Here is a 27061-nt window from a genome sequence, read left to right as displayed (position 1 = left end):
AACAACTTGTTTAACATTTTATTGTGAATGTAATTGACAACATCACATTTATAATATAAAAGCAATGTAATCATTGCTTTTATATTATGTTAAAATTAAAAAAATAGACACTGAGGTGTAAATGTATAACGTTTTATTTTATTTGGCTTCAAATCTTAAAACAAAAAAATACAAAGTACAACACGTGACAATCCAAACAAACAAAAATGGCAGTTACAGAGAGCTTGAACTGAGGAGTGAATGGTGGCGGGTGGTGGAGAAGGAGGAGCGTGGATGGATGCTGAGGTCTCATATGAGTGGTTACGGAATCATGTCTGTCAGAAAGGAAAACGGGGCCGACAAGAATGAAGCGGCAGACAGAGTGGAACTGAAGATAAGGATGTAAACTGGTGAAAATGGATTCATCTGGTGACTCCGGGGCGTAAATCGGTGCACCTGAGGCCATGCGGCACTGACTTGTGATCACACTGTGTGAAGAACAGGAAATGTGACGTATACCGTGACAAAAAAACAAACATTTGACGTGAAATCAAGTGAAACATCAAACACGGGGGAACAATTCGACAGGACTCATCTTTTTAAAGGCGGATCTTTCATCTGTGAGACATCAATGCTACATGTACACTGTATACTGTACTGCATGTATATTCTTAGGTGTAATACGGTGTGGGCTGACAGAAACGTGTGGCTTTCTTTGAACAACTAAGTACAAAAAGCTAAGAGTGTAACATCACAGTGACTGGTTGAACTGCATCGGCAACAGCTTCTTTTTTCTTTTTCTTTTTTTTTGCATCTGTTAATCCTCAGCTCTTTCTCTCTCTCTTTTCTCTCTGTCTCCCCAGTCTTCTTCTTCTTCTTTTTGTTTCCCTCCCTCCTCTTTAAAAGGTGTAAGGCCCAACGTAGATGGTGAGTCTGAGGGCGGAACTGCCGTGGTAGCTGAGCAGGGGGTTCACTGACACCATCTCCAGGTCCAACGTGTACTCTCTGGGGCCGGACACAGCGCGGGCCAGCACCAGCATGGCACTGATATTATTGATTTGCTGGAAAAGAAAATGTAAATATCACCATATTTTAATAATTCCTCTGCCAGGAAGGTTGTGGCTCTGGAACAAAATCTATTTATGCAAATGTTCACCTGGTGAGATAAGGGAGTGTATTGACTCTGGAAAATTGAGCAACCTCATGGCCAAGGTTTGCACTCAGTGAGTGCTTTCTTTGTTACTTTCTGTTAATCGTATTCATAAAATGATACACCAGTCCTACTGTTTATCACATTTAAACTAAGTGTTGGTTCAGCTGTGTGGAGGCGTCTCCCAACCTGGGGCTTAATCAGCCCACTCAATCATCATAAGCCAAAAATATAATTTTCCACTCTATCCATTCTACATTATATCATATCCACTGCAGGATTTATTACACTTAACAGAAACTAAAGAAATAATGAAAAAAAATGAAAAATAAAATAAAAATGTGTATCTTTACCCTGTTGGCTATATATATATATATATATATATATATTATTATTATTTTTTTACCTAACCGCACACCAACTATATCTGACCTCAGCTGTATTATACACATTTTCTTGAAGACTATTATATTTGATTCAGGGATGGTTGTTCATCTGTCCTAATAAACTTTTAAAATGGCATATTTTGCTGGGTTTTTATGACACAATACTTGTGTCATAAAACTAAAACTAAGCTTTTTTTAAACAAAATCAAAACTAAATAAAAACTAAAACTAATGAAAAATCCCAAACTACTATAACCTTGATCCACTGCACATTAAGTTGGTTGGTGCACTTAAAGACACTTCATTCTGTATTCTGATCATAGCTCCTGTCCTCACCCTGATGTAAAAGTCTCCGTTCTCATCACCGGAGCGGATGCGGAAGGTGTTGTAAGCCCCCGGAGAGACGCTGGTGGCCTGGATCTGGAAGATGTCTGAGGGGACGGACCGCTCCGAGGTGATGGTCATGTAGCGGTGAACGGTAGAGAAAGGTAAATCTCTACAGGCCGGCTTGCTGACAGGACACACACAGCGGCTGGACACACAGAGGGTGAAATAATTCAGGGTGATTTGCAATCTGCTGTGTTCATTTGGGGTCACTCTCCATCTCTGTGCACTTGTTTCATTTATTTTCATGCTGTTCAACTGCCTTTACAACAAGACAAATAACCCATTAATGATAAGAGCAGAAGATAACAGCAGTTCATATATCATCCAGCAGAGGGAGTAATATGACTAAGAAGAGAGAACTCTTAAAATCTAAACAAATATTGAACAGTAGCCATTGTTTTCTTGTTCATCTGGGATATGTTAATAGTGACCCACGCCTCGTACCAATCCAGCACTTGTCCACAGCTCTAATAGTTTTCTTATTGCATTGGACCACATTCAGAAGAAAATGTTGCTGAGTTGGACTGGATTGTGGAAAAAGTAATTGGGATAATCTTTGCCACTTGAGCCATACTCAATACAGGGGCTGATTATATTCTGAGCTGGAGGCCAGCACATATTTGAATAATTGGGAAAAGGTGTGTGAAAGTGTGTTGTGTATGAACATAATCAAGCTTTCATGAGGTGTCACTCACTTCTCAGACACCTGGACGTATGGTTCTTGGCAGCGGTTCGAGTCCACACACTGGTACCGTCCATGGACATTCACGCAGGTCTGCGTCTCTGTGCACTGGTTTTCACCTGTTTCACATTCGTTTATATCTGCAGGGGGGGAACAAGATGCGCATGCGTTTGCTGTGAGTGAATGAATAAGTATCGACTCGCTCAGAGACAAAGGTGTTTATTTTAAGAGGGAAACAAAAAGTTGGACAGGTGTGTTTACCCTGACACAGTCTGGTTCCCAGCAGCTGATATCCTTCCGGACACACACAGGAGAACTTCCCCGGTTCATTGACACACTGGTACTGACACAGGTAGCTGGAGAAGCTGCACTCATCAATGTCTGTAAAGTTGTGAGTTCAAGTTATTGTTGAACTGTCCACAGATGGATATCACAGACAAGAGATGGGGACAGTGTCTTACCGTTGCAAGCGAATCCATCCGGCCCCAGCTCATAGCCTTGGTCACAGCGACAGAGGAAGGTGCCATATGTGTTGTAACACCTCTGGGAGCACGGAGCGCCCATGTCACACTCGTTCACATCTGAAAGGAGGTAAGGTAGAGTTGATTGAACTTTAAATGCAGAATTTGTCATTTGTGCTCTCAGTTAAAACAACAATAAAATACCTAGTTTGATGACATTAGGACGAAATATTTTAATGCATGAATGTTACATAATATATCTTTTAATGATATATAAGATTTCTTGTCATTTTGATGGAGACAACAGACTGGAAATCTCACAAAGCCCAAAAACCTGGATCCAAAACTCAATGTGATAGAAGTCAATATGAACGCTTTAAGTCCAAAAACACACACACACACACAAGGATTTTCCACTCAGCTGCATAGCTCCAACATGAGCTATTTTCTTCCAGAGGTGAAACATTTTTTTTTCCGCTCATCACAACATATTTTATTTGTGCTGCTGCAGCCGATTATGGTAACACATGTTTAATATGGAGGTTGCATTACGCAGCTGGATATAACTTGGTGATTATTAGAGAAATAGGGTGGTATTACCATAACATTTATCACCATGCTATTACACTATTGTTACTGTGTTGTAAAGTAAAGCTTTGCAATTCGATTCTGGTGGATAAAAGTACTCTTTTTTTTTTATTTTTCTGGTACTACTTTTGTGCTTTTTACAGATTAATGCAATACTTTTACATTTAACTGGGTATTTGTTAACTGCTTTTAAGAAGGCTGTGGATCAGTGGTAGACCAGGTCTTCTGCCTAACAGAAGAGCAGGGGTTCGATATAATAGTTAACATGCAGATGTGTCGCTGTGCAAGACATTAGACCCCAATCCTGAATGTGTGATAGAAAATGTGCTGCATCAGAAGATACAACACATGAATGTGTGATTGAGTGAATGGGTTTTACAATCCAAATCTTCTTCCACAGCTGGTTGTGTAACTTACCAATGCATGATCTGTTGTTTCCTGCCAGTTGGAAGCCGGGTTCACACTGACAAGCGAAAGAGCCGGGAACGTTGACACAACGATGTTGGCAGTATCTGTACCTGCACTCGTCGATGTCTGAGAGAAAAGAGAGCGTGAAAATGAGTTACTGACCTAACCTCTGTGGCTGTGACCCACTTCAGCACACGGCATTGTGTGAGTTAAACCTTTTCTCTTTCCACGTTGCTATATTTAAACTTTCTCATCTACAACAAGTTGAACTGAGATGATCTCACCGATGCACTCTGTGCCAACCTTGCGATAGCCATCTGGACACTGGCAGGTGAAGGCGCCCAGTGTGTTGATACACTGCTGGCTGGGCTGGCAGTCGTGTTCGTCTCGCTCACACTCATCGACATCTGTGTTTGTGGGGGGAAGTGACACAGGGACACACAAGTCAGGGCTGTGGCTGTGGTGAGCACATGCAGCATCAATCATTCATTCTGTCGGCTCTGAAACACTGCGATTGTTAGAGGGCCAGCGGTGGCGGACACTACGGTGCCCTCACTCGCACTCAAACAGCTGATATCAAATTATGTTGAGTCAAGTTTGCTGGCTCATGTGGACCCCCGCCGTCCTCCCAGCACAAGTAGTGTCTCACTACCTAAAACACAGCAGCTGTTCTCGTGTGAAATCTTCCACATTCCTACACTGTCTGCTGGCCCCCGTGTGGACTCACGCTCACTCACACTCACACAGATTACACCAACACGTGGCCTCCAGTCCCGACACCTGCTATGGCCACCTGTCCTGCAGTGTCTGCAGCCGCTGACAATAAATTTACACAATCACACAAGTGTGATTAATGATCACTCATCCTGTTGCCACCTGTTCACCTCTGACCCCCAGACCTACAAACCAGACACTCACCCACACAGCTGTCTCCCTGTGGCTCATAGCCCAGAGGGCAGGGGTTAAAGGGCTCGGTGGGCGTGATGGGTGGCTCTGGGGCGGGGATGACGGACGCAGAGCGAGGAAGGCACAGGTACCCTCCATAGTGGTTGAAACACTTCATTTCCCCTTTGCAGGCATCTTGAATGGTTTCACACTCATTTATATCTGGTGGGAGATACAGATATTTAGTAACGGTTCATAAGAATTGGGCTTTAACTGCAGGTAAAAGAGAGCTTTACCTTTGCAATGCTCAGTCTGAGGGTCCCAGTGATACCCATCTGTGCATTCCTATAAAAAAAAAGCAACAGAGAAAAGGAGACTGTGAGGAGCAAGGTGGAGAGAAAGACGATGTGAGCAGTTGCACATTCATAATCCATAATATGGGACATGAACAGAGAAGCACAGAAAAAAGAAACCCATTTCCTGTATATTTACAGAGGAGCACTTGGCCAAAAAGACGAGCAGTCTAGCTTTTCTTAAGCCAAGTGTCACTTCAAAAACAAAGACTGTAAGGCCACTGTTTAGAAGAGGGGTCATTATCATTCTGGAGAAAAAGGCTTAAAGAAACATGGCATTAAAACTAAAATTACCTCCACATAGCACGATGACTAAAGAAAATGTCGGGAGTGAAAAGCAGCTGAAGAATATTAAACATGCAGGGAGGAGGTTTCATGGCAGGTAAACACAAAAAAAGCTTTAAAATCAAATCGGCAGGTTTGTGGTTTGTAATAAAAGACGAGATGCTAACAAATAAAAGGATTAAGAGAGGAGACAAGAAGGAGTTAGAGAGATTCATCCATTCTCACCGTGTAGGTGTCACTTTCTGTAGGTGGCTGTGAAATAACACTGCGGAGGAGCACAGACACACATATGCACACGCACAATTTTGACACACAAGCACCCTGCATACTAATGCATTAATTGGTTGGAGATGAGGACGGGAACACACATACACGACATACACACAAACACACCCACACCCACGCCCACGCACGCACACACACTCACACACGACTATTGGACAGGTAGCAGTGCCTTGAAGACGGGCCTTTGTGATGGAGAGGGCCACCAGGAAGTGATATCTGTATTTCAGAGAGACACAGAAGGACAAGGAAGAAGAAGGAATTAGAAAATGGTTTGATTTAGTGTAAAAAAACACACTGGTGCTGTGAGCACGTACGTCCCACAGCTGAAATGGATAAATCAAACTGTAAGCACAAATCCTGGAGCCAGTTTTTTAAGGAGTCAGTCCGAATGCATGAGTCACAGTGGACTTTGTTCACTGTTTGTAAACCAAACAGACCCACTCACCCCCCCTCGATTACAGGGAGAATAAATGGAATAAATCACTCTGCCAGGTAAAAACATAAACATTGTGATGTACGCCATCCTTTCTGCTGAAAAAGTCAACATCACTGGAATACTTTCATATTAGCTGCACACAGAAAGCCCTCTGTGTCTGCAGACTGGCAGACTACAACTCACTGGAATGATAGTCTCGCTGAGCGCTGCCTCCAGAGGTTCACTTTACTGTGTATCGGAGCAGAAACGGTGGGAGAACATAAATCCTGACCATTACTGAAATCGTCCACAACAGCACCTCTCTTGTTCAGACGGTTTTCCGAGATAAGGAGTCTGTTTCTCTACTGCGACCTTGTGTTTCGGTGGAACATCTGCTTTTGTCAGTGATGAAAAGTAACTAATAACATTCAAGTGCACAATTTAGGGTCCTTTATTTTGTTGTGACGGTATGTTATTAGGTAAAAGCGTATGATTAACTTATGAAACATAGTCATTTGTTGATATAGATTAAAGGTCCACAGATATCGTTCCAGGTATGAGGCTGATTAGATTGGATTTTGCATTAGGTCACCATTAGAACGACGAGAAAAAGAAAAAGATAACAGACTTACTTGTACACATCAGGGTTAAAATATCATGCCATAATCTTGGAATTTACATAAAGCACAACTTACATACTTTTACTAGAGCATAAAGGCAGGACATTACAAGATAACAGTATTCTGACAGAGACAAACGGCAGCTTTTACTCTAAGGTCCGAGCATTTCAACCACCACAGGTCTTTTCTGTGCCGTGTGTTTCTGAAGGGTATTTTTAGAGTATTATGTTTGCTGAGTGCTCTGATGGACTTGGCTTTTCTCCCAGCTGAGACACAACCATCCCTCAGTTAATGTTCCTGGAGAGTAGTAATTCTGCTGACTCTTTACATAAACACATCACCTACTCCTGCTTCCACAGAAATACAGAGGGAAAACAGACCAATTAAATGAATAAAAAAAAAAAAAAAACACCAAGTGACATGAAAGCTGTCTGTCTACGTGCACAGAGGCACGTTGTGATCTAAACTCTGCAGGCCACATTTACAGGCAGTGCCTATTGTTGCACTTCATGTCGAGACAAACAGAAGTCCGGAGGGTGACGTGGACACCCTCAAATACTGGATGGATGACATCATGGGCATTTTGTGACCGTTGTGTGGTGAAAAAGTAGCAAAACATCCCTTCACTCTGTACGCAGGGACAGTTAACACATGCCACAATGTGACCAAACCACCGCAGTACGTGACCTCTCTGAACTGGCCGAGCAGCCACTTACAACCAGCAAGAATGTGATTTAAAACCGACCGAAAACAGACTGACCCTCAGTCCAGGGTCCAGTCACTCGCTGGCTACTAAATGTGGGCAGCAGGGATGCATGGGTGTTGCCCTGCTGCCGCTGGAGACCAAGTGGTGGTGGACCTCTGGAATGCCAGTGGCAAGGATGTGGGAGCCAGTCCTGAGCTGGGATGCCCTGCCACGGCTGTGGTTCCCAGAGTATCAGGTTCTGGGAAACCCCCCATGGTTCACGTAAGAGGACAGCCGGTGCCAAACCTCCAGCCAATGATTGCAAAACTCACTTCTCTTATCTTTGTGTAGGAGGATGTCAAAGAACATGGCCCATCATCTGGCTTTGGACGACCACTGAGACACAGGTTCACTGGAACACCACTGCACTAATGCTGCTGCTGCTCTGACACCTGTTCACATTACTGGTAATGGTAAATGGTAAAAAATGGTAACTGGTTAATTAAATTAAATTACTAGGGAGAAACAAAAGGTCAGTGAAGTGATTTGTTGATTGATTGAGTGAGTGGTTGAGAAATGAATACACTGATCTCTCATGACATTTAAACCAGTAACTGGTTTAACTGTTGTGGAATATCTTTATTCTATCTTTGGAATATATTTATTTCTGAGCTATTCAAGCCATAGAGATATGAGAAAACCCAACTCATTATTGATGGGTTAGAATTAACTCTATCTATCTCATTTACTTCTATTAATATTTTTTAAAAATCATCCATAATAGTTAAATGTACGTACTGTGTTTGGTTTAAGGATACTGGAATGGAACTGTCTCCATCTCCTGAGATTGCGCAAACCAAGCTAGTAATCAAGATATCAATAAATAATTGATATTTATAATAATAAATAATGACAATTGCTGTTATTTGTAGCAGATGTAGGTCATAGCTTAAAAAAAACATCTGTTTTATGCTCCATTCACATTTCAGCTCATGATAAATTAATTATAATCTAATATAATTACTATTTGGCGCTTGCCCTTGACATTCTTTCTGAATTTACACAGTCGGCATATTTTACAAAGCCAAATGTCAGGCAGCTTTTAAAAGTGACCACGTGGGGACCAGAAAAAACACGTAGTTGGACCACACACACAAAATAACACACAGTATAAACTACAGGAGGGTCATGTCTTAGTCGTGTATATGTAGCTCGAGTTGTGTTGTTCTCCGTGGTGCGTGGAGCAGTTTGAGAACATGGTGGCCCAGCGAGCTCCAGCTGTGCTCTGTTACCATTGTGGCAGCAGTGAACCTGCAAATCCACAATCAGGGTGTCTGCATCCACACAAAGCCCAACTCCTGTTCTGAGAATCCCCATACTTCTCCCCCACCCACCTCCCTGAGCAGTTCCTTTCCCCAGAGGCCATGCTGCTGCTGCTGCTGCTGCTGCTGCTGCTGCTGCTGCTGCTGCTGCTGCTGCTGCTGCTGCTGCTGCTGCTGCTGCTGCTGCTGCTGCTGCTGTCTCCCTCTGTAAAGACTATTAGAGGACTGTGATGTGTCAGTATATGCAGACACTGTGGCACTTGATGATGGGCTGCTCTTTAGGAGGCTGTTTTCTTCCCTCCCGCTGCATTCATAATTCCACTTAATTGTGATGGTGGAGGTGTCATGTGTTAGTTATTAGGAGTTTACTGCACAAACAGTGATTACAGTTGTAGTGAGACAACATCCTCCACTGCCTGTCAGGTTTAAACATTGCTTCTTTGTGTAATGCTGGCACCTGTTCCTCTTGTTCAATAGAAGCTGTTTAATCAGAAAGTTGACTCAAAACTTCTTCCACATTTTCTTACAGTCATTCCCCCCCCCCTCCGTGTATCAAGCGAAACCGGGACACTGACGTGAACAGTTGAACAAGAGGGATAAGGTGAAAAAGCATTTTGCAACAGACTGCACAATAATACATGCCCTGTGACTCACTGCCTCTCTTCCTGTCTACCCCCCCATTACAGTCTCTAAAACGCAGAGCCAAGAAGCAAACAGACTGGGCCACATTATCTTGGCTCTTGTGAGGAACCAAGTGTAGCTGGGAGAGCGTAGCAGAAAGCAGAGCTGTGGTGCGGCTGTGACGTGTATGGCCTGTAGCAGAAAAGTGAGTTAGAGGTGCATGTCACCTCGGTTACTTGGAGGAAAGTTTCACAAAAATGATTCGTCTCTCACCATTTCTCTGTTTGGCACAAATCTCCTCTCACATCAGCGCAAGACATTAGAGAAACACATGGAAACTCACAGATGAATCTTTTCCGGCAGCTCCTCCTGTCTCTCAGTCTCCCTCTGACCAGTACGTCCTGCTGCAGCCTGCGGTCGACCCGGTGTGGTTGGCGTCCAGAACTGGTCCCTTAAACTCTTGTCTGTGTGACCCTGAGAGAGTGAGTGGGGAGACGGACAGCTGGAGCAGCTGAACACATGAACAGGGAGGGAGAGAGAGAGCAAGAGAGAAGGAGAGCGAGAGGGAGGGACAGCCCATTCTTACCCCCCCTCTGGCCCCCTGCACTGCCATCCTCCACTCTCCAAACCCCCTCTCCCTGACCCCCCAGGATGCAAATTCCTGGTCTGCGGCCCAAATTCCAAAATTCCAAATCCGTCCAAATCGCAGGCGGAACAACAACTCACAGATTCACACACACACATGCCCCCCCATCGTCTTACCCAATGCCCCTCTCACTGGTCCCACAACACACCTGGTTTCATTTAAACCAAATCCCCGCAAAAGCCCCAAGCTCTCCCACCCTTTCCTTCATTTTTTCCCATTTACCCCCCATCTATCTATACTTACCTCCCCCATCTTTGTCTTATTTTCATCTCTATAAAGCAACTGAAGCCCTCACTCTCGCTCAATCTGACATGCAGAATATTTATATCTGGTCAGAGAGCAGTTAATGGAATGCAGACAAAAAAATTAGAACGTGCAGAAGAGAGTGTGTGGAGACCGAGTTGGAAAATGTGTCAGCTTATTTAGCAGAATAAACTGACGGTGCTGACTGCTGCTCACTCTGTGTTTGTACAGGACTAAACCATTACTGCACTTGGAATCATTTCCGGTCTTCTTCTTTTTTTATAATTCTTGCAAAATTTGCAGTGTCATGTTGTAATGTTGAGATGTTGCCTAACCCATATTAGTCATACAAGTCAGAGTCTGACTTGACTTAAGGTCAAACTGCAAGGCTTCCCTTCAACTAATTCAAAATGAAATTAGCAGCATCCACATCATTATAATGATTTTCCAAGAAAGATATCGTCCATTGCAAAATGATTTCCTGTCCATCCATTTCACAATAACTAATGACGTATCCTAGAGTGAGTAAACCTCCAGTGTGTCAGTTTAAAAACCTTTACTTAACCTTCGATTGTTTATCTGTCCTTTAGTTGTGGGTGGTGACAGAGATGGCAGCTGTCATTACAGGAGACGTTGTTAAAAGTCACATTGACGACCCCCTAGTTGGACCAACTGTGCCCCCCTGTAGACTGGACCCTTATGCCCACGGCCACACACAAACCTCCCACAGACTGGGAGAGCTCTTCATGACACATTAAAACTGCTGGTCATATTTAAAATCCAAAACACTAACAGAGCGTCTTCTCTGCATACTGGCAGCAGACTGCTGACAAAATCTTTCATCTTCACACATGTGATTTATCGCCTCCTCTGACTCTTTACATCTTTAATCTCCATCCAGCACTCACAACATCCGTAAATCCTGTCTCTGGAATGGGTTAATGGCAACATCTCCTTCATATAAACACAGCAAATAAAATGATGATACAAAACAGGATGTCGTTTTAATTGATAACATAAAACGGGATAACGTTTTGATGTAAATGCGTGAATTTTATTAAACAAATTAGATTTACAGACCCTCGTGGGACACCCGAGGAGCATATGGGGGGGTTCAAAAGTAACAATGGAGCTCTAGAAAAAGAAATCATCAGTAAAAAAAGAGAAATCGCACACTGAAGGGCTAAGATGAAAGACCAGTGGGGGGGGGACAAACCAGAGGAGTTGCAGGCAACAAATATGTTTCAGTCGTGATACATTTTGAAGATACAGCTTTTGACGACGCCCATGTATCTGTCCCACACAACCTGGTGTCTGAGGGGCAGAAAACAGACAGAAGGAGAACAAAAGTCAGTCAGAGTTATTCCAAGTCCCATGACACACTGTAATTGTGAAATCTGGACGAAGAGGGTAAATGAGGCAATCTTTGTCCACTCGGTGTAATGTGTAATGAGGGGGGTCTGCATCTCTTTTTATGAATATCTCTTTGTTGAGCACGTAGTGGTGCAGAGCTGTGTAAACCCTTAACTACATTCCTGAGCGTTTGCATGAGAAACAAGGTAACTACAGTTTAAGGAATCAGGGGCACGATAGGGAGACACCCACTGCTAAAATATGCAAGTCAGTATTAGAGACGATTTTAAAACACTAACTTTATGTTTGAGTAATGTTTAATGACTGCCAAAGTGTATGTCATTCAGTTCCTGGCTACTTACCCCAAACTCTCTACACAACCATGACTGTATTTTTAGCTTTGGTTGCCCCCCACACCCGCCCTGGGGGAACTGGTTTACCTTGGCAGCGTTGGTGCCATGCTCTGCCTGATAAGTTGTACAGAATAAAAGCACATTGACTCACTTGAATGTGTCAAGTATGTGTGCCGAGTTTGTGTAGTGAGTGAGGTAGAGTCTCATATCCGCAGCTGTCCATCGGTCTGAACGGCATGGCTCAATAAACTGGAGGAGAGAAGGAGGGGAGGAGACGTTACATCACACTGTCTCAAAGGCAGATTCTAAGGTTGGCACAGGACTCAGAGAATTTGGAGCTGTTTTGCTTACAACACAAACTACAGGATTCTGAAAACGCACAAACCTTCTCCACGAGATCAATGAAGAAATCTCTGACGTCTTTTGTGTTGGTTAACTTGGCAGCGATGTTGACAAGGCCTCTGGAAAGATTCTACAAAACAGAATTAAATATATATATATGTATATATATATATATATATGAAATAGTTGGCTCGTTTGACTGTGCAAGTTAATGAACACTTATTTGCAGGACATAATGACCGAGTGAACGTTTATACCTTGAAATTAGCCTCCATCTCATTAAAAGCTTTAGTCTTTCCTCTGAGAGCTGTACAGACCAGACTGAAGAGAAAACAAAAATAAATAGAAATGAAAGAGTGTGGTTCGCAAACACGTACCTTTTTTTTTTTCAATCATCAGCATACGTATGTGGATGTTTGTGCTTGTTACCTTTTGTGTTGATCCAGCAGATCTTTGTCTGTGATTAAAACCTTTAGTTCCTTCAGCTCTTGTAAAAACTCTTTGTCAAGATCGACGTCCATATCTTCCACCATGTTATCTACAAAGACAATTCCAGCCAGAACCTGTCAAATTAGCTCCTGTCACACTTTTGTTTAATTTCTCAGAATCTGCCCCGTCCAGTCCAGTTTACCTTTTCCCACTTTCTCTTATTACTTGGAAATTCATCCTTTTTCTAATGTTGACCAGAAAAACCTGGAGGACCTCTAGTGGTCAGTGGGCCTCACTGACAGAGTTCTTATTTCTTATTTAAACATTAGCCACATAGACAGCATACCATCTATTTTAAAAGCAATTTTAAATTCTTTCTCAGCTATTTATTGCATATTTTTGTCTGAAAATTTAGCAGAAATGTATTATCTCTCTGCAACCCTCAAACTAAAGACACTTAAATTGATAAATGTCTTGTGTGACTGTTAAAAGAAAAATATGCCTCTTTCATCTTATATCCAAAAAAAACCATGACCAAAGATAACAGAAATCACTCACCGACTGCCCCGACAGTCCAGTTGTTGATAAGCTGCCCGGCACAGAAAGCAAAGTCCTGGAAAGTGATGTATTGTAGCTTTCTTTTCCCCGTTTCAAATCGATTGTTGGCAAAGAAAACAATGGCAGCATAATCCCTGTAACAAGTAGTGAAGACCTTATAAGAAATAACTAAACGGAACAAGACAATCACATGTAATTATGTTGATTTTTTTCTTTGTTTGGGTAATCTGAACACCAACCCTTGTTCTTGGATATTTGGTAAGAAACTAGGGTAACGTACTGTAAAGCAAGTTCATAAACGAGATATAATTTTGTTATCTGGCTTCATTGAACACAACATTGGCCACCATGTACTACAAAGCTGGGTAACTCGCTCGATTAACTGTGGGTTTCGCAGTCAACACTGTCAGACCCATGAATAATTTACTTAATATTATATGAGAAGAAATGCCTGCAGGTAAATTCAGTTACAGCGACATCCAAAAGTCCATCAAGGCTGAAATGTAAACAATATGATCACATTGCTCGAATAGAAAATAAGCACATTTTGAAATGATTCCTGGGTGTTTAAGTCAAGATGTGCTGAAATTAAGCGGTTAAATAATGTCTGTGAAGAGAAGTAGTTAGTGTCAGGTGATCTGACTGAAACACAAATGTATTTAAAAAAAAAAGGAATGTATTTCTATTTACAATCATCATCATCACCACATAGTCTCCTCTGTGTTATTTGGATCAACAGTCATAAAATAATATTGTCAGATCAATAACACCACAAGGAATCTTTGTTTAATTAGGCAGGAGCTATAATAGTTATTTATTCATTCTGTTTGTTAGAAGCTCTGTTTTAAAGCCAGAGAGGACACTTACTGTAAGGTGGTTTTAGATGTGCACTCAATTCCTGAGATTCTCAGGAGGGGCCGCATTTTCCTGCCAGCTCTCTGCCATAATCTCCGGTTAAATATATTATGTAACAGACTAATGTTGTATATTTTGTGGCATACTTTAAATCCATAGAGATTAATATTTCTATTCAAGGTAACTGACCACTTAATTTTGGTCTTCTAACTACATCATTGGTGGGGTGGAGTGGCTCAGTGGTTAAGACCCTGTGTGTAAAGACTTCATGGTCGCAAGTTCAACTCCACCCCTCGCAGATTGTACTCAATTCCCTTGTAAATCGCTTTGGATAAAAGCGTCTGCTAAATGACATGTAATGTAATGTAATCATTGCTTTTATTTAGTATTGTTATTGCTCGTCCTTTGACATATATACATTTTAATGTGTGTACGTGTCACTATTGGATCAGGTGTGCTCTGCCGCCAAAGCTCTCCCTCTTAATTTGATTTGTTATCTTGTACTTCACCTGCTCCAGCACGTTGGAGGTGCAGCACGTTAGAAGAAGAGAAGCAGCTACGTGCACTGAAAAACCTCAGCATTTAACCTGAGGTTACCTCTCTATCCACAAATGCTGCTTTGTAGTACAGGCCCCAGGCCTCAATCATGCAAATATGATGCATTACCGATGTCTGACGTAAATCTGAGGAGGGTGGGCATGTGCTCCGTTTTCTTTTCTCAAGATTTACCTTGCAAGTTTGTCAGAGAGAAGAAAATGCTGACGTATGTTCTCCACTAGGGGTCCCTTCAGCTCTTCCACAACTTTGAAAACACGTTTGAAGTTGTCAAACTGAAATTAAACACAGGACACAGAAACGTCACTGAAAAAAATGGTGTCAAAGTTTGGAAAGGAAAAGGAAAACTTTCTTTTAAAAACAGAAAATCAGTTGAAATGTTGAAACCTGTTATTTATGGAGAAGAAAATGAAGCCGTTTTTAATGAAAAATATGAGGTAATGTATGATAAATTATTATAGGACTAAAAATATATAAACACTACTGCCGTATATATCATAAACTATTGTACATATTTACCTGTCGCCTGCAGCTTTTCAGTGTCACAGCTGTTTTGGCGCTGATATCGTCCAAGTCTTTCTTGGTTCCTTTGGAGAGTTTCTTTCCCAGGACTTCACGGACAAATGCATCATCAAAGGTATAGTATCTAAACAACGAAACAGGCAGAAAAGGAAATCTGTAAGACCATATATTCACCTACAACGTCAGAAAATAACGTAGCAAGGTATGGCAACATCTGTCGAGATTAAATTGATCTAGTGCAAAGAAAGATAGAAAGATAGAAAGATGCATGTTGAAATGTGGACACGAAAAACACATTAGATGCTTAAACAGAAATAAATTAGGACATCACAACTTCACCTCTCTATGAGGACTGCCTGACGATGAGGTGGTATCTGGAACAGGAGCTGGTTGGCTAGTTTGGCTGGACTGTGCAGAAGACGTTCACACATCTGGAAAGTCCTGTACTGGTCCATGGTGTCACTCAGCAGAACATCTGCACTCGCCTCACACTCCTCCAGTACTCCTCCCTCCATCCGTACCTTCACAGCATCGTTCACTGTAAGAAAAGAAAAATATTAAGCGTATAATTAGGGCTGTCAAGCACTTTTTAAAATAATCAAATTAATGACATGTAAGTACAATATTTGCTGTTAAAAATGAGGGATGAGTGAATCAGTGAATAATCAACGGTTCAAACTCAAAGGCTCAATGTTTCTTTTATTTCAGAGCAGAAATGAAAAAGGCTTCAATGAAAGTCTTAATGTGCCAAAACTTGTTTGAAACTGCACAGCCTGCAAGTCTGTGCGTTTCCCCCAAGTGGGAGCGGTGGAAGTGGGTCTAATCTGCTCAGGTGGTTGATTATGATTAATGCACAATTTTGCATAATTTTGGATGGTGTGGAATGACTCCCATGTTGTGAGGGTGCTAGCTAGAAAATTACAAAAAACACAACTTTGACAAGATGATGGGAAGAGCTCATTTGTCTTGTTTCAATACATATGAAATGCTACACAGAATCCATTTTGCCACTGTTAATGTCCTGTACATAGTGCAAATTCCTGGAGTTGAGAGTGCGCCAACACCCTCAGCATTCACGTTCCTGCTCACGTTTTGTTTTTTTTTGTTTTTTTTTACAGTTGCCGTGTGAAGATGTTAACTTGCAGCCACCCCCAGGGAGAGACGACAGTTTGCCAATATGTTATAAGCCACTGTAGGCAGAACAATTTCAGAGTTGCGGTGTCCAATCCAATCTGAATTTGACAGACATAAAAACAACAAAGCTGGTGGTGCAGCAGGTAAAATGGACTTGCTACCTGTATTGGCTCCCACTCCCCCTTGAGATGAATTAATTAATGAAACCTGTTTGCCGTATATAGTTCTTTAGATCACTGGTTCCAAACATTTGCCCAATTTTATTCAAAAATTAATGTTGGCAGTTCAACCAAATAGTGTTTTATTCCATTTGAACAGTTTTTGAGGCCCAACAAACATTAAACTATCCAGTATTTCACAGTGGAAACAACTTCTGTAGCAGCAACATTCATCTCTTTCCCTTTGAATCCTATTTATCATTATAAGGATAGTCAACGTTTACTGTGCACCCACTGAGGATAAAAACCAAGAAGAATAAATCAAAATAACTATTATACGTCAGGATTCTATTTATGTACCTGCGTGGTTACCGCTACACTAAGTCTGTCTCCCCTGAACACAACTAATCAGTGAAACACATGGCAAAAACTCAGTGCATGTAGGCATGTAGACAAGGTCAAGACTGCCTGCTTCATTTTAAACCATTTTAAATCAAACTAGACTAAATCAAAATACTATCTAATCTCCAATCCATGTTATTACTGTTTGTGTGGTTTTATAATCTGAAAAGCAGACAAACAAACATTAGAACAAAGGAATCCATGCCTGCTTCTCTCGCTCCACTGTAACAAAAAAATAACAACATAGGCACCCAGGTGTATTCTTGTGCCTTACCAGTCATCCTACATATTAAGCAACTTGTGTGGGAAAAAAACATCTACAAAAGTCAATAATAATTTCAAGTAGTATTTCAGAAACTACTCATCTACTTGGATTTTAATACACAACCATCTCTAAAGTTCACAGAGAATCGTGAGTTGCATTTCTCTGGGTGAAAATGCCTTGCTAATAAAATGTCTAGGTGAAATAATGGCAACCGTAACTCAAATAACCACTCAGGGTTTGCAGAAGAGAGAGAGAGCATTTCTGAAAACGTAACCTATCAACCCTTGAAGCAGTTGGATTACAACAGTGTTTCACAAACTTTTCACAGTCCTGTACCCCTTCAGACATCTGACATCTGACCTCTGTCACTTTGCGTAACCCTGGGGGCAGGAGTACCACCGTTTGGGAACTACTAGACTACAGCAGCAGAGAAGCCACATTCTCAGGTGTCCTGTGTGCCTAATAAAGTGGCCAGTGAGTGTGTGACGTGACCAGTACCTGTGTATCCATCCAACCAGAGCTGATAAACCTCCTCATCCATGATGGTGGTGTTACCCACGAACACATCCAGCTCCATAGCCATCTGTGTGGAGACATGAAGAAGAGCAATGGAGTCACAAAATGTTTAGCTCAAATAACCATCAACAAACACCAGCGTGTTTTGTGTTTTTACCTCGTTTAAAACCTTGTCCCAACCACCTTTAAGCACCAAACTACAAAAAACACCGCAGCGTATATCGTTTAATTATATAATCTGAATTTAAATTGACACTTCATGGCTAACTAGGGAGCTAACTTCCTCCATTTACACTTAGCATCCTGTGCTAGCTGCGTCGCAAAGTTAACGGCGGAGACTGAACTGACAACCAAACGTTAAAACTGTCGTTTAAGACCAATTCAACATGACGGTGCGATAATGTAAGTGTGACACTCTTAACGTTTGTGATTAAAGCACGAAGATTTAGTAAATGCTGTTGTGATTGCAGTGTCTATGGGTCCGCAATGTCAACAACAGCCAGCCAGCCAGCACCAACTTCCGGTTATGTGACGTCATGGTCCGTGGAACAAATTAGGAGGTACAGTGTTTTTTGTTTTTGTTTTATGTATGTCTCATGTATTTATTTATTTTAGTCGTTAAGTAAGCGACTGCAATAATAATAATAATTAAACTACAAACCATATGGAAAGAATGTACTTTTTACTACATGATAAAGTTTATTACTTCACAGATTGTAAAATATTAGAAAGATGCACTGGGCACATGACAAAAAACATAATAAATCACACACACACGCACACATATTATATTATAACAACAACACATCTTTTTTATGGAAAGGGACAATGCATATTAATAAACATCAAAATGTACATATGGCAGGTTGTGGCCAGAGGCTGATTCGATCCTTGGCAGGTTGATGTTACAAGGAATTAAAAAAAGAAGAAAATAAAATACAATCAGACAAGCAAAAACATGGCAACATAAGAGATCACAAAAATACAACAGTTATATAAAGAGGACATCTGGGGTTTATTATCCAGAGTACAAATATATTAAACCAAAGAAGAACAACTGCCAGTGTAATGGAATGATAGTAAAGTACTTAATGTAGAAAGACAGGTCTATTATTGCACAAGTTCCCAGTACAGAAAATATAAAATGCTCTGTTGCATAATTGCTTGATTGCACAAAACCCCTTCAAATAATGCACACACGTAACCCAATTATGCTCAATACTAATAATACTTATACTAATAATTTCAGAGATGGTCACATGTTTGGTTTCCCCTGAACCACAGTTCCAGCTGCTTCTTAAATGTTGTGGGGCTTGGGCACTCTCTCACTGACGGTCGGACACTGTTCCAAAAAGCATTAAACCTTTATATGAGAAGACATTTTGAGAAAAAGATGTCACAAACAATGTTACAGTGCTGATAAGAAAATAGTTTCTTGTCCAGGACATTCAGTGCTTTTTTAAAAACAGGATACAATAAGTGTAAGTGTTAAATCACCAGATGAATATCAGCTGGTGATGCAGTAATTAATATGTGAAAATGTCGTGGAGTGTAAATATAGAGAGCTGCATTATCTGATCTGTTTAAAATCAGTAATTGCAGATCACATGTTTTCCTAATATTGTGCAGCCCTGACATGATGCAAGTACTTAAAAACACGCTCCCACCTCAACATTTAAATCTGCCTGATCTGTATAAAAACATTTAATGTATGATGCATTTACTTGCAGTAAGATAATAGAATATTTGTTATACAATATTTCAGCATTTCGGTTCCTCTACTTCATTTATTCTGTCACTGCTATTACAATATTTTCACTACAGATCACAGCCAAAAAAAACTAAAATAAGTCAAAATGCATTATATCTCTTTAATATTCATTTATTTACTGTAAATATAAAATGCTGTATTTATGTGATGTGGCTCTGGCTGCAGGGATCCTTTGAAACTTTTCAAATGTGCTGCACTGAATTGACACATGTATACAGCATGAATGATTCTGTGGGTGACTGAGGCCTATACTTGTTGCTATGGTTACAGGTGAGCCAATAAAGCAGACACATCTCCAGTATTTATTTTTGGCCTACAGTGCAGTCTGTCACAGTTTCAAGCGAGTAACCCCAATTGATCTTTTTTGTCTATGCAAACTCTCGTTATAAGTTATTATTCTATAAACTGAACAGTCCAGTTGTTCTTGACTGGACGACTTATCAGTATAGATGTGGATGTAAATGCATGACAATAGCAATTTGAGATAAGAATAAGGACGGTGGGTTTTCTCTGGGTTCTCCGGTTTCCTCCCACATGTCCAAACACATGCAGAGGTTAATTGGAACAATGAATTGATTGATTGATTTTTAGAGTGGATAGTTGTTGTCTATATGACTGGTGACTTGCCCAGGGTGTACTACCGCCTGTGGATGATAAAGTGGCAGACGATGAATGAATGAATGAATAAGGACAGTGATTTTAGGTCCTAGTTATTCGGAATCTGTCATTAGATTTGACAATCAGGGTTAGTACACAGATAAAAACCACCATATGTTTTTCATATTAGTATTATTTGTGATCATTCTGAACTAAGTAACACTGTCCATGTTCATTGTTATTGTCTTTGAGACTGGTTGTTGTTTGTGTCTTCAATTGCAGTTACACGACCTCCCACTTTTGACCTGATCACTTTTCAAAATGCTGTCACTTAGTTCAGCTCATTTATGGCCAAAGTCATCACTGGCCATAGAAACATAAAAGAGCATGGACTCAGATTACACCAGCACAGAGTCGGTCTCCGCCCTGTCATTCATACTCTCAGACTTTTTTTTTTTTTTGAAACATGTCAGATCAGAGACAGGCCTGTGTGAGAACCAGGCCCCTCCATCCCACTGTATGCACTCTGCCTGCATCTACACAAGCTGCTCTCTTTTCCTCCAGCGATTAATCTAAATAAATCCCTGCAAATCCCTTTCTCCCCACCCTCCCTTTCGTTGTCTCTGCGCGCGTGTCCTTCAAAATCACAACATGAGGGGGAAAATGGCCTCGTCAACATGTCTTTTTGTCAAATCTCCCTCTCTCTGTGTCTCTCTGTCTCTGCACATCAAAGCTCATTTCTAACCTCACATGACACCCTGATTCCACCCCCCGGTTCCCCCTTGTACGGTTAACACCCCTCATTGTTACGGCCTCAGTGAAACAATGGAGGTGGGACAGAGGGAGGAAGGATGTGGCTGAATGCCTCAGCATAAACCCATGGAAAAAAGGCTGCAGTCACACTTTCCGCTAATGTTCTTTGAAAAGAAACAAGTGCATCCAGGAGTTAGTCATGCAATAACTACTCTACTACACTATGGGGCATTCATGTATATGTATATATATATATATATGTGTGTGTGTGTGTGTGTGTGTGTGCATACATATATATGTATGTATATGTATATATATATATGTGTGTGTGTGTGTGTGTGTGTGTATAGAGAGAGAGAGGTGGGGGCAACATCTGGTTATCTCTGACACTGAGGATGTGTGTGAATAGAAAAATCTCAGAGGAAGTGGCTTCATTCAGGCTTCTTATTGATTTCTTGAGAAAACAGGTTATATCCGTTTAGATTGTTTGCGTTTTGATTTGTGTTTTTAATACAAATAGGGGCGCACAGTGTTCCTCATCCTCACATCCTAATGTTTTCACAACCCGATCGATTCTTCGCTGTCCGTTACTGCCGTTGTGGAAGAGCCACTGGAAACCTCAGAGTAAAAACCACAAATATTCTGATTACTATCTAAATGACGCGTCAATCGCCAGTCAGCACGAAGACTGCAGCTTCCGGCAAAGTCACACAAAATAAAACCAACCGTTGTTGAGGAACATGACCGTATCACAGCCAAAAACTATAAAAGTGAATCAGAGAATTGTTTTAAATATTTAAATATTTAAATGTTTTAAATGTGCAACTACAGATTTGTTAATTCGTCTGTTTTGGTTGGAAAATGTGTCTAATATGGAACATGATTTTAATTTAAATTTATTTCAATCCATTTGAGTGTTACACTGGAAAACATATATAATATATTCATATAGTTATATTAACGTATATGAATTAAAAATTAAGTCAACGTGCTACAAGGTTTGACTGCATAAAATAGGCTTTAAACATGGCTGTTCACTTATTTGTTATTATTTCGTTTGTGTATTCTATGTTTTATTTGTAGTATGTCAGTCATCATCTACCGCTTTATCCTCCGCCAGAGGGTCACGGGGGGTGCCAATCTCAGCTACATCGGGCGATAGGCGGGGTACACCCTGGACAGTTCGCCAGACCATCGCAGGGCCACACACAGATAGAGACAAACAACCATTCACTCTCACACTCACTCCTATGGTCAATTTAGAGTGTTCAATTTACCTATCCCCACATTGCATGTTTTTGGACTGTGGGAGGAAGCCGGTGAACCCGGAGAGAACCCACGCACACACGGGGAGAACATGCAAACTCCATGCAGAAAGGCCCTTGTTCCAACCGGGGCTCGAACCCGGGTCTTCTCGCTGCAAGAGAGAGTGCTAACCACTACACCACCGTGTGGCCCTTTGTAGTATGTATTTAAGTATTTAATGTGTATATCTCATTTATTTAGTTTTAACATATTTAATTTTAGAGGAGTTTAATGGTGATGTGTTGTTGTATGTGTATGTTATCTTTTTAAATTAATAGCTAAAACAATGTATAAATCTATTCTATACTTAAATATATGGTATATCTTACAATTCCTTCCTAATTCTCTTATTCTAAGTCCTTACTAATCCTTCTTTGTATAGCTGTGGTGTGTGATATGTTATATTTTAATCATATTTGTACATTTTGAATGTATGTATGTATATATTCTCAATAACCGCCAACAGGTCGGTGCTTTTATTTTGAAGGGGGCATGTGTCTGTTTTCGGCACTTTCGGCTAGCTTGACACGCAGCTGCTGTTGCTCCGCGGAGGCACAGCCGTGAAAGTGGTGGAGGCGGACATTGTTGTGGCAACAGGATGAGCAGTGGTGGTGTCCCTGCCGCGAGGAATGGCGAGATAGGGATAAGGCTGTGCTTTGTTTTTGTTTGTTAAGAAGAAATCTTTTGGAACAACAATAACAACAGAAACACAGTCGACGGCAGCAGCGGCAGCAGCAACAGCGGCGGCACCGTGCGGACTCCCTCTGCTTCTGCAGCCACCGGGGGAAGTGAGTTCATTGAGCCGAGGCGAGCGCAGCGCAGCGCAACCTGATGAGATGCAAGCCACGTAAATATCACAACATCTGCAGCAGCGGGTCGTGCGGCTCCGAGGCTGCGGGATCAAACCTCCGTGGATGAGCCGTTAGAAAAAGGGGGGAAGAACACCCCGATTTTTGCCTTCAAAACACAGCGAGAGGAGGTGAAAGCAGGCTTTTCCTGCAGGCCTTTCAGGAGAACACAGCCTGCTGTGGAGAGGATGACAGATTGACATTAATGAGGGTTTGCGGTGCCGTTTCATACACGACCTCATTAGAGCTTTTTCTACATAGAACAGACTCAAGGTTCGGCGTCAACACCGGGCGACTGGAGGGAAAACCATCCAGACACAGACATCACATGTTTCTGCCTGGATTTGGCCTCTTGTACTGGAATAATGGTGCAGGCTTCATGACATCAGCCCAACAAGATGAGGATGAGGATGTGGTGTTGAAGCCTGGGGTATAGAGCCGTCTCATCGAACCGAATCTCAGGGTACCATCATCAAAGTGTGCAGGTTTATAAGAAGACAATGGGCAGCGAGGGTGAGGTAATAAACAGAGAGCTGTCGAAGATGTCTGACGAAGACCTGCTGTCGTGCTCCAAAGAGGAGCTGGTGAGCCGGCTGCGTAAAGAGGAGTCCGAGAAAATCTCAGCCCTCATCCAGAGAGGACGCCTGATCAAGGAGGTAAACAAACAGCTGCAGGGACACCTCCTGGAGATCAGGGAGCTGAAAGTCATCAACCAGCGCCTCCAGGAGGAGAACACGGAGCTGCGGGACCTGTGCTGCTTCCTGGACGACGACCGGCTCAAAGTGAAGAAGCTGGCCCGGGAGTGGCAGCTGTTCGGGCATCACGCCGCCAAAGTGATGCGGGAGGACCTGGGCGGATATTTGAAAAAGCTCGCCGACCTGGAGCGCATGCAGGACGGCCTGGTGAAGGAAAACCTGGACCTGAAGGAGCTATGTCTGGTCCTGGAGGAGGAGTGTGTCAGCAGGAGTGACTCCAGCCCCGGCGGCTCCACCGAGCTCAACCTGCCCTGCATGGTGGCCCGGGACCTGGGGGACGGCAGCTCGAGCACAGGCAGCGTGGGAAGTCCGGACCAGCTCCACCTGGTTTGCTCACCTGATGACTGACGACGGTGAAAGAAGAATGACTCACTAACTGATGCTTTGTCAGACAGTCTATATACACAACAGTCTGCAGCAAAAAAAACAAACCCACAATATTATAGGGCCTGAATACTGCACAGATTTGTGTGCCACCACTTTTGACTTGACAAAGGTTCTTCACTATGGACGTTTTTAGGACATTTAATAGGTGTTTTTTCCAGATGATAATGTATTTTACAGTGTTTTTCTAAGGACTTGACATGTTTTGGGGAAATCCTTTTTCAGTTGTCTGTTGTTGAAAAGAAAATGGGACCAGAAAAGTGGGTCACATAAATTTATCTCATGCACTGGACTAGCCTACACTGGTAGAAGCCTTTTTTCTATTGCACTGGACAGTGTTATCATGGATCTTTAAATCTTTAAAAGATTCATTACAATCCAGTTTTGAGCCATATTTAGTCCACTGAACTCCAATAGCACTGACAGGTGAGTTGTGAGAAAAAGGTTAAAGGAAAAAAAATGAAACTATTTGATAATTGCTTTTGCTATTGATGCCCAATAATGTGTAATATTTTATGCACTCTCTTCCTCAGGACAGGAGTGGAGTGCCATATGTGCATGATGACTGTCACACATTTGTACAGGCCTGTGAATCAGACTTGAGTTGAAGTCCCATCAGGTTTACTGCAGGTGGCGCTGCTGTGCATAATGTAACCTGTGCTCCATGAGCCAGCGCGCTTTTTAAAGGTCCACAGTGTATTATGTAGGGTGGGGTTTGTTTTCAGGTAGTAATTGTACGGAAGAGTATTAGGGCCACATGTAAAAAAATTGAAAGAAAGAAATATTATCTTATTATATTATCTCTATATTTAAAAGAGCATGGACTCTGAGAAATAAGTCATAATTCTGAGAATCTGAGAAAAAGTCATAATTCTGAGAATCTGAGAAAAAGTCATAATTCTGAGAATCTGAGAAAAAGTCATAATTCTGAGAAAAAGACAGAATTCTGAGATTAAATTCAGAATTCTGAGATTAAATTCAGAATTCTGAGATTAAAGGCAGACTACTGAATTTATAGTCATAATTCTGAGAATATGAGATTAAACTCACAATTCTAAACTTTTTTCTCAGATTCTCAGAATTATGACTTTAATCTCAGAATTCATGCTGTTGTATTTTTTTGACTTTCTTTCAAAAAAAGTACACATGGCCCTTTTACTCTTCTGTAAAATTGAATATTCTGCACATAAGTGTGTTGTAGAATATATTCTCGCCTCAGAATAAGCATTTTACATCAGTGTTTCTGCAGCAAAAGATGCAAAACTGCATAACACAAAAATGAAGAAAACAACATCCTTTCTGTCATGAGAAGGCCACCTAAGTAATAATTTGCAGTCTCACCATCACATGGAGTAAATTGTTACACACTGGACCTTTAAGGCACAATAAATGTCCTTGGACCTCACTCAGAGCTGAACTGCATAAGTTCTGTCACTTTTTTTAAAATCCGACTGGAAACTCTTTATATGAAACTGGAAGGTCTAGAACTTTTATGGATTTCTGTTCTGATCTGTTCGAGCTGAGCTGTTTTTTTTGTATCATTATTACCTTGTTGTTGTTGATGTTTTATTAGCATACCACGGTTTGTTTAAGTTGGGGGCAGTGGTCAGATTTTTCTCCTCTGTATCTCATGCTTTGTATTTATCCTGTGACATTAGGGATCTTAACTTTCTTAACTTTGACTCTCCTTAATCTTGGTTTATCTGTATTACTTAGCATAACTAACCCATCTCAGTTTGAGTCATAGATACCGCACATTGATTAGAGCAGATTTATTTTGTTGTTACAGCTGTTTTAATTGGTGGACTATGCTCGTAGTGCATTGGAGAGAGCTTTAAATACAATGGGTATGACACTTTGGGCTGTTCTGACCTTTTTGTGTGTGTGTGTTTACATTTGCAGAAACAAACACTCAGACATGCATGTCACAGAATGAAGCATTGATTTCTGCATGTGTGGTTTCTGACCTCCACGTCTGAATCAACTGTGCGTGCTCCATGTTCCCTTCATGCCACACAGAGGGATTTTACAGAAGTTTTATTTTTAGTCCCGGGCACTGAGGAAGGCACTAATGCTTTTATGCACTTAGTGATGCACAGATGCCCTTTGACAGCAGCATACACTGATTTTTTTTCTTCTTCTTCCTCATGCTCTCCAGCTTTCGATCCTCCCCACTCTCTCTCTCTAACCTCATTTTAGCAGAGTGACCCGATACCCGCTGAGCCGTGTGTTAGCGAGAGATTCAATTCATTTTTGGGGGAATGGAGTAACAGAGAACTCTGTGTTCACAGCGTAGGGGCAAAGGACACTGTCATTAGGAGTTTGTCAGTGTTGCAGCAGCCAAAAGCTGCTAAGCCTTTTCCCTAAACCTTCACTTTATGCCCATTTGTTATTATCTACTATAATACACTGCTCATTATTGTCCCAATGAAAGTGTCATAAAATAATGAAATAAGCCCATAATAATAATTGACCCATTGTCAAATGCTCTCTTTACATTGATGTTCAACATAGAAAAGAAGACGCAAATCCTGACTTTATAGAAGATTGAACCAGATAATATTTGGTATTTTTGCTTGATTACACGCATGAAACAATCACAGTTATCAGAATAACTCAGTTAATCTACTACGGGTGTGTTTAAATTTCAGTTTGTGCTAAATCTTTTTTGTACACTTTCAATGAACTGATCTGAATCTGATAAATCTGTTGCTTTGATGTCAAATTTCAGCCTCTGATTCCTCCCCCATTGTTGTTCCATCCATCCATCTTCTACCTCTTTATCCTCCACATAAAGGTCGAAAA

General features: G+C 41.4%; 3 protein-coding genes and 1 long non-coding RNA gene across 5 annotated transcripts; 2 read left to right on the top strand and 2 right to left on the bottom strand.

Moving 5' to 3' along the window:
• Positions 1-118: 118 nt before the first annotated feature.
• Positions 119-9997, bottom strand: efemp2a (EGF containing fibulin extracellular matrix protein 2a). The gene is made up of 11 exons (XM_058649385.1): positions 9856-9997; positions 5790-6065; positions 5223-5271; positions 4960-5148; positions 4326-4448; positions 4051-4167; positions 3046-3165; positions 2846-2965; positions 2598-2724; positions 1852-2047; positions 119-1040 (listed from the first exon to the last, which is right to left on the bottom strand). The coding sequence occupies exons 2-11, from the start codon at positions 5889-5891 to the stop codon at positions 879-881; spliced, it is 1305 nt and encodes a 434-aa protein (XP_058505368.1). The 5' UTR covers positions 5892-6065; positions 9856-9997; the 3' UTR covers positions 119-878.
• Positions 2987-12933, top strand: LOC131472332 (uncharacterized). 2 transcript variants are annotated; one of them, XR_009242085.1, is made up of 5 exons: positions 2987-3175; positions 4079-4245; positions 7921-9492; positions 9578-9717; positions 9823-12933. It is a non-coding gene; the product is annotated as an uncharacterized LOC131472332 (long non-coding RNA). The 2 variants fall into 2 exon arrangements; XR_009242084.1 differs by having other exon boundaries at positions 9578-12933.
• Positions 11434-18378, bottom strand: fibpa (fibroblast growth factor (acidic) intracellular binding protein a). Its single transcript, XM_058649386.1, has 11 exons — positions 18001-18378; positions 17826-17910; positions 15708-15906; positions 15366-15492; positions 15021-15121; positions 13437-13570; positions 12879-12987; positions 12707-12770; positions 12493-12579; positions 12259-12356; positions 11434-11715 (listed from the first exon to the last, which is right to left on the bottom strand). The coding sequence occupies exons 2-11, from the start codon at positions 17908-17910 to the stop codon at positions 11646-11648; spliced, it is 1074 nt and encodes a 357-aa protein (XP_058505369.1). The 5' UTR covers positions 18001-18378; the 3' UTR covers positions 11434-11645.
• A 4407-nt stretch (positions 18379-22785) lies between these two features.
• ccdc85b (coiled-coil domain containing 85B) lies at positions 22786-26974 on the top strand. Its single transcript, XM_058650172.1, has one exon. It carries the CDS (start codon positions 23618-23620, stop codon positions 24218-24220), a length of 603 nt encoding a protein of 200 aa, XP_058506155.1. The 5' UTR covers positions 22786-23617; the 3' UTR covers positions 24221-26974.
• Positions 26975-27061: the final 87 nt, after the last annotated feature.

Source organism: Solea solea, chromosome 14 (genome assembly GCF_958295425.1).
Source record: "Solea solea chromosome 14, fSolSol10.1, whole genome shotgun sequence".
NCBI classification, from domain to species: domain Eukaryota; kingdom Metazoa; phylum Chordata; class Actinopteri; order Pleuronectiformes; family Soleidae; genus Solea; species Solea solea.
Note: the sequence above shows the minus strand (reverse complement) of the source record. Positions and strands in the feature narration are given on the sequence as shown.

Coding starts and splice junctions, on each gene's coding strand:
- efemp2a (XM_058649385.1), bottom strand. CDS start 5,891: ATGCAGGGTGCTTGTGTGTCAAAATTGTGCGTGTGCATATGTGTGTCT. Junction 4,449..4,959: donor ACAGGGAGACAGCTGTGTGG/GTGAGTGTCTGG, acceptor CCACAAACACAG/ATGTCGATGAGTGTGAGCGA. Junction 2,966..3,045: donor GGATGGATTCGCTTGCAACG/GTAAGACACTGT, acceptor ACAACTTTACAG/ACATTGATGAGTGCAGCTTC.
- fibpa (XM_058649386.1), bottom strand. CDS start 17,910: ATGGCTATGGAGCTGGATGTGTTCGTGGGTAACACCACCATCATGGAT. Junction 15,907..17,825: donor CTGGTTGGATGGATACACAG/GTACTGGTCACG, acceptor CTTTTCTTACAG/TGAACGATGCTGTGAAGGTA. Junction 12,988..13,436: donor CTGGACTGTCGGGGCAGTCG/GTGAGTGATTTC, acceptor TTGTCTTTGTAG/ATAACATGGTGGAAGATATG.
- ccdc85b (XM_058650172.1), top strand. CDS start 23,618: ATGGGCAGCGAGGGTGAGGTAATAAACAGAGAGCTGTCGAAGATGTCT.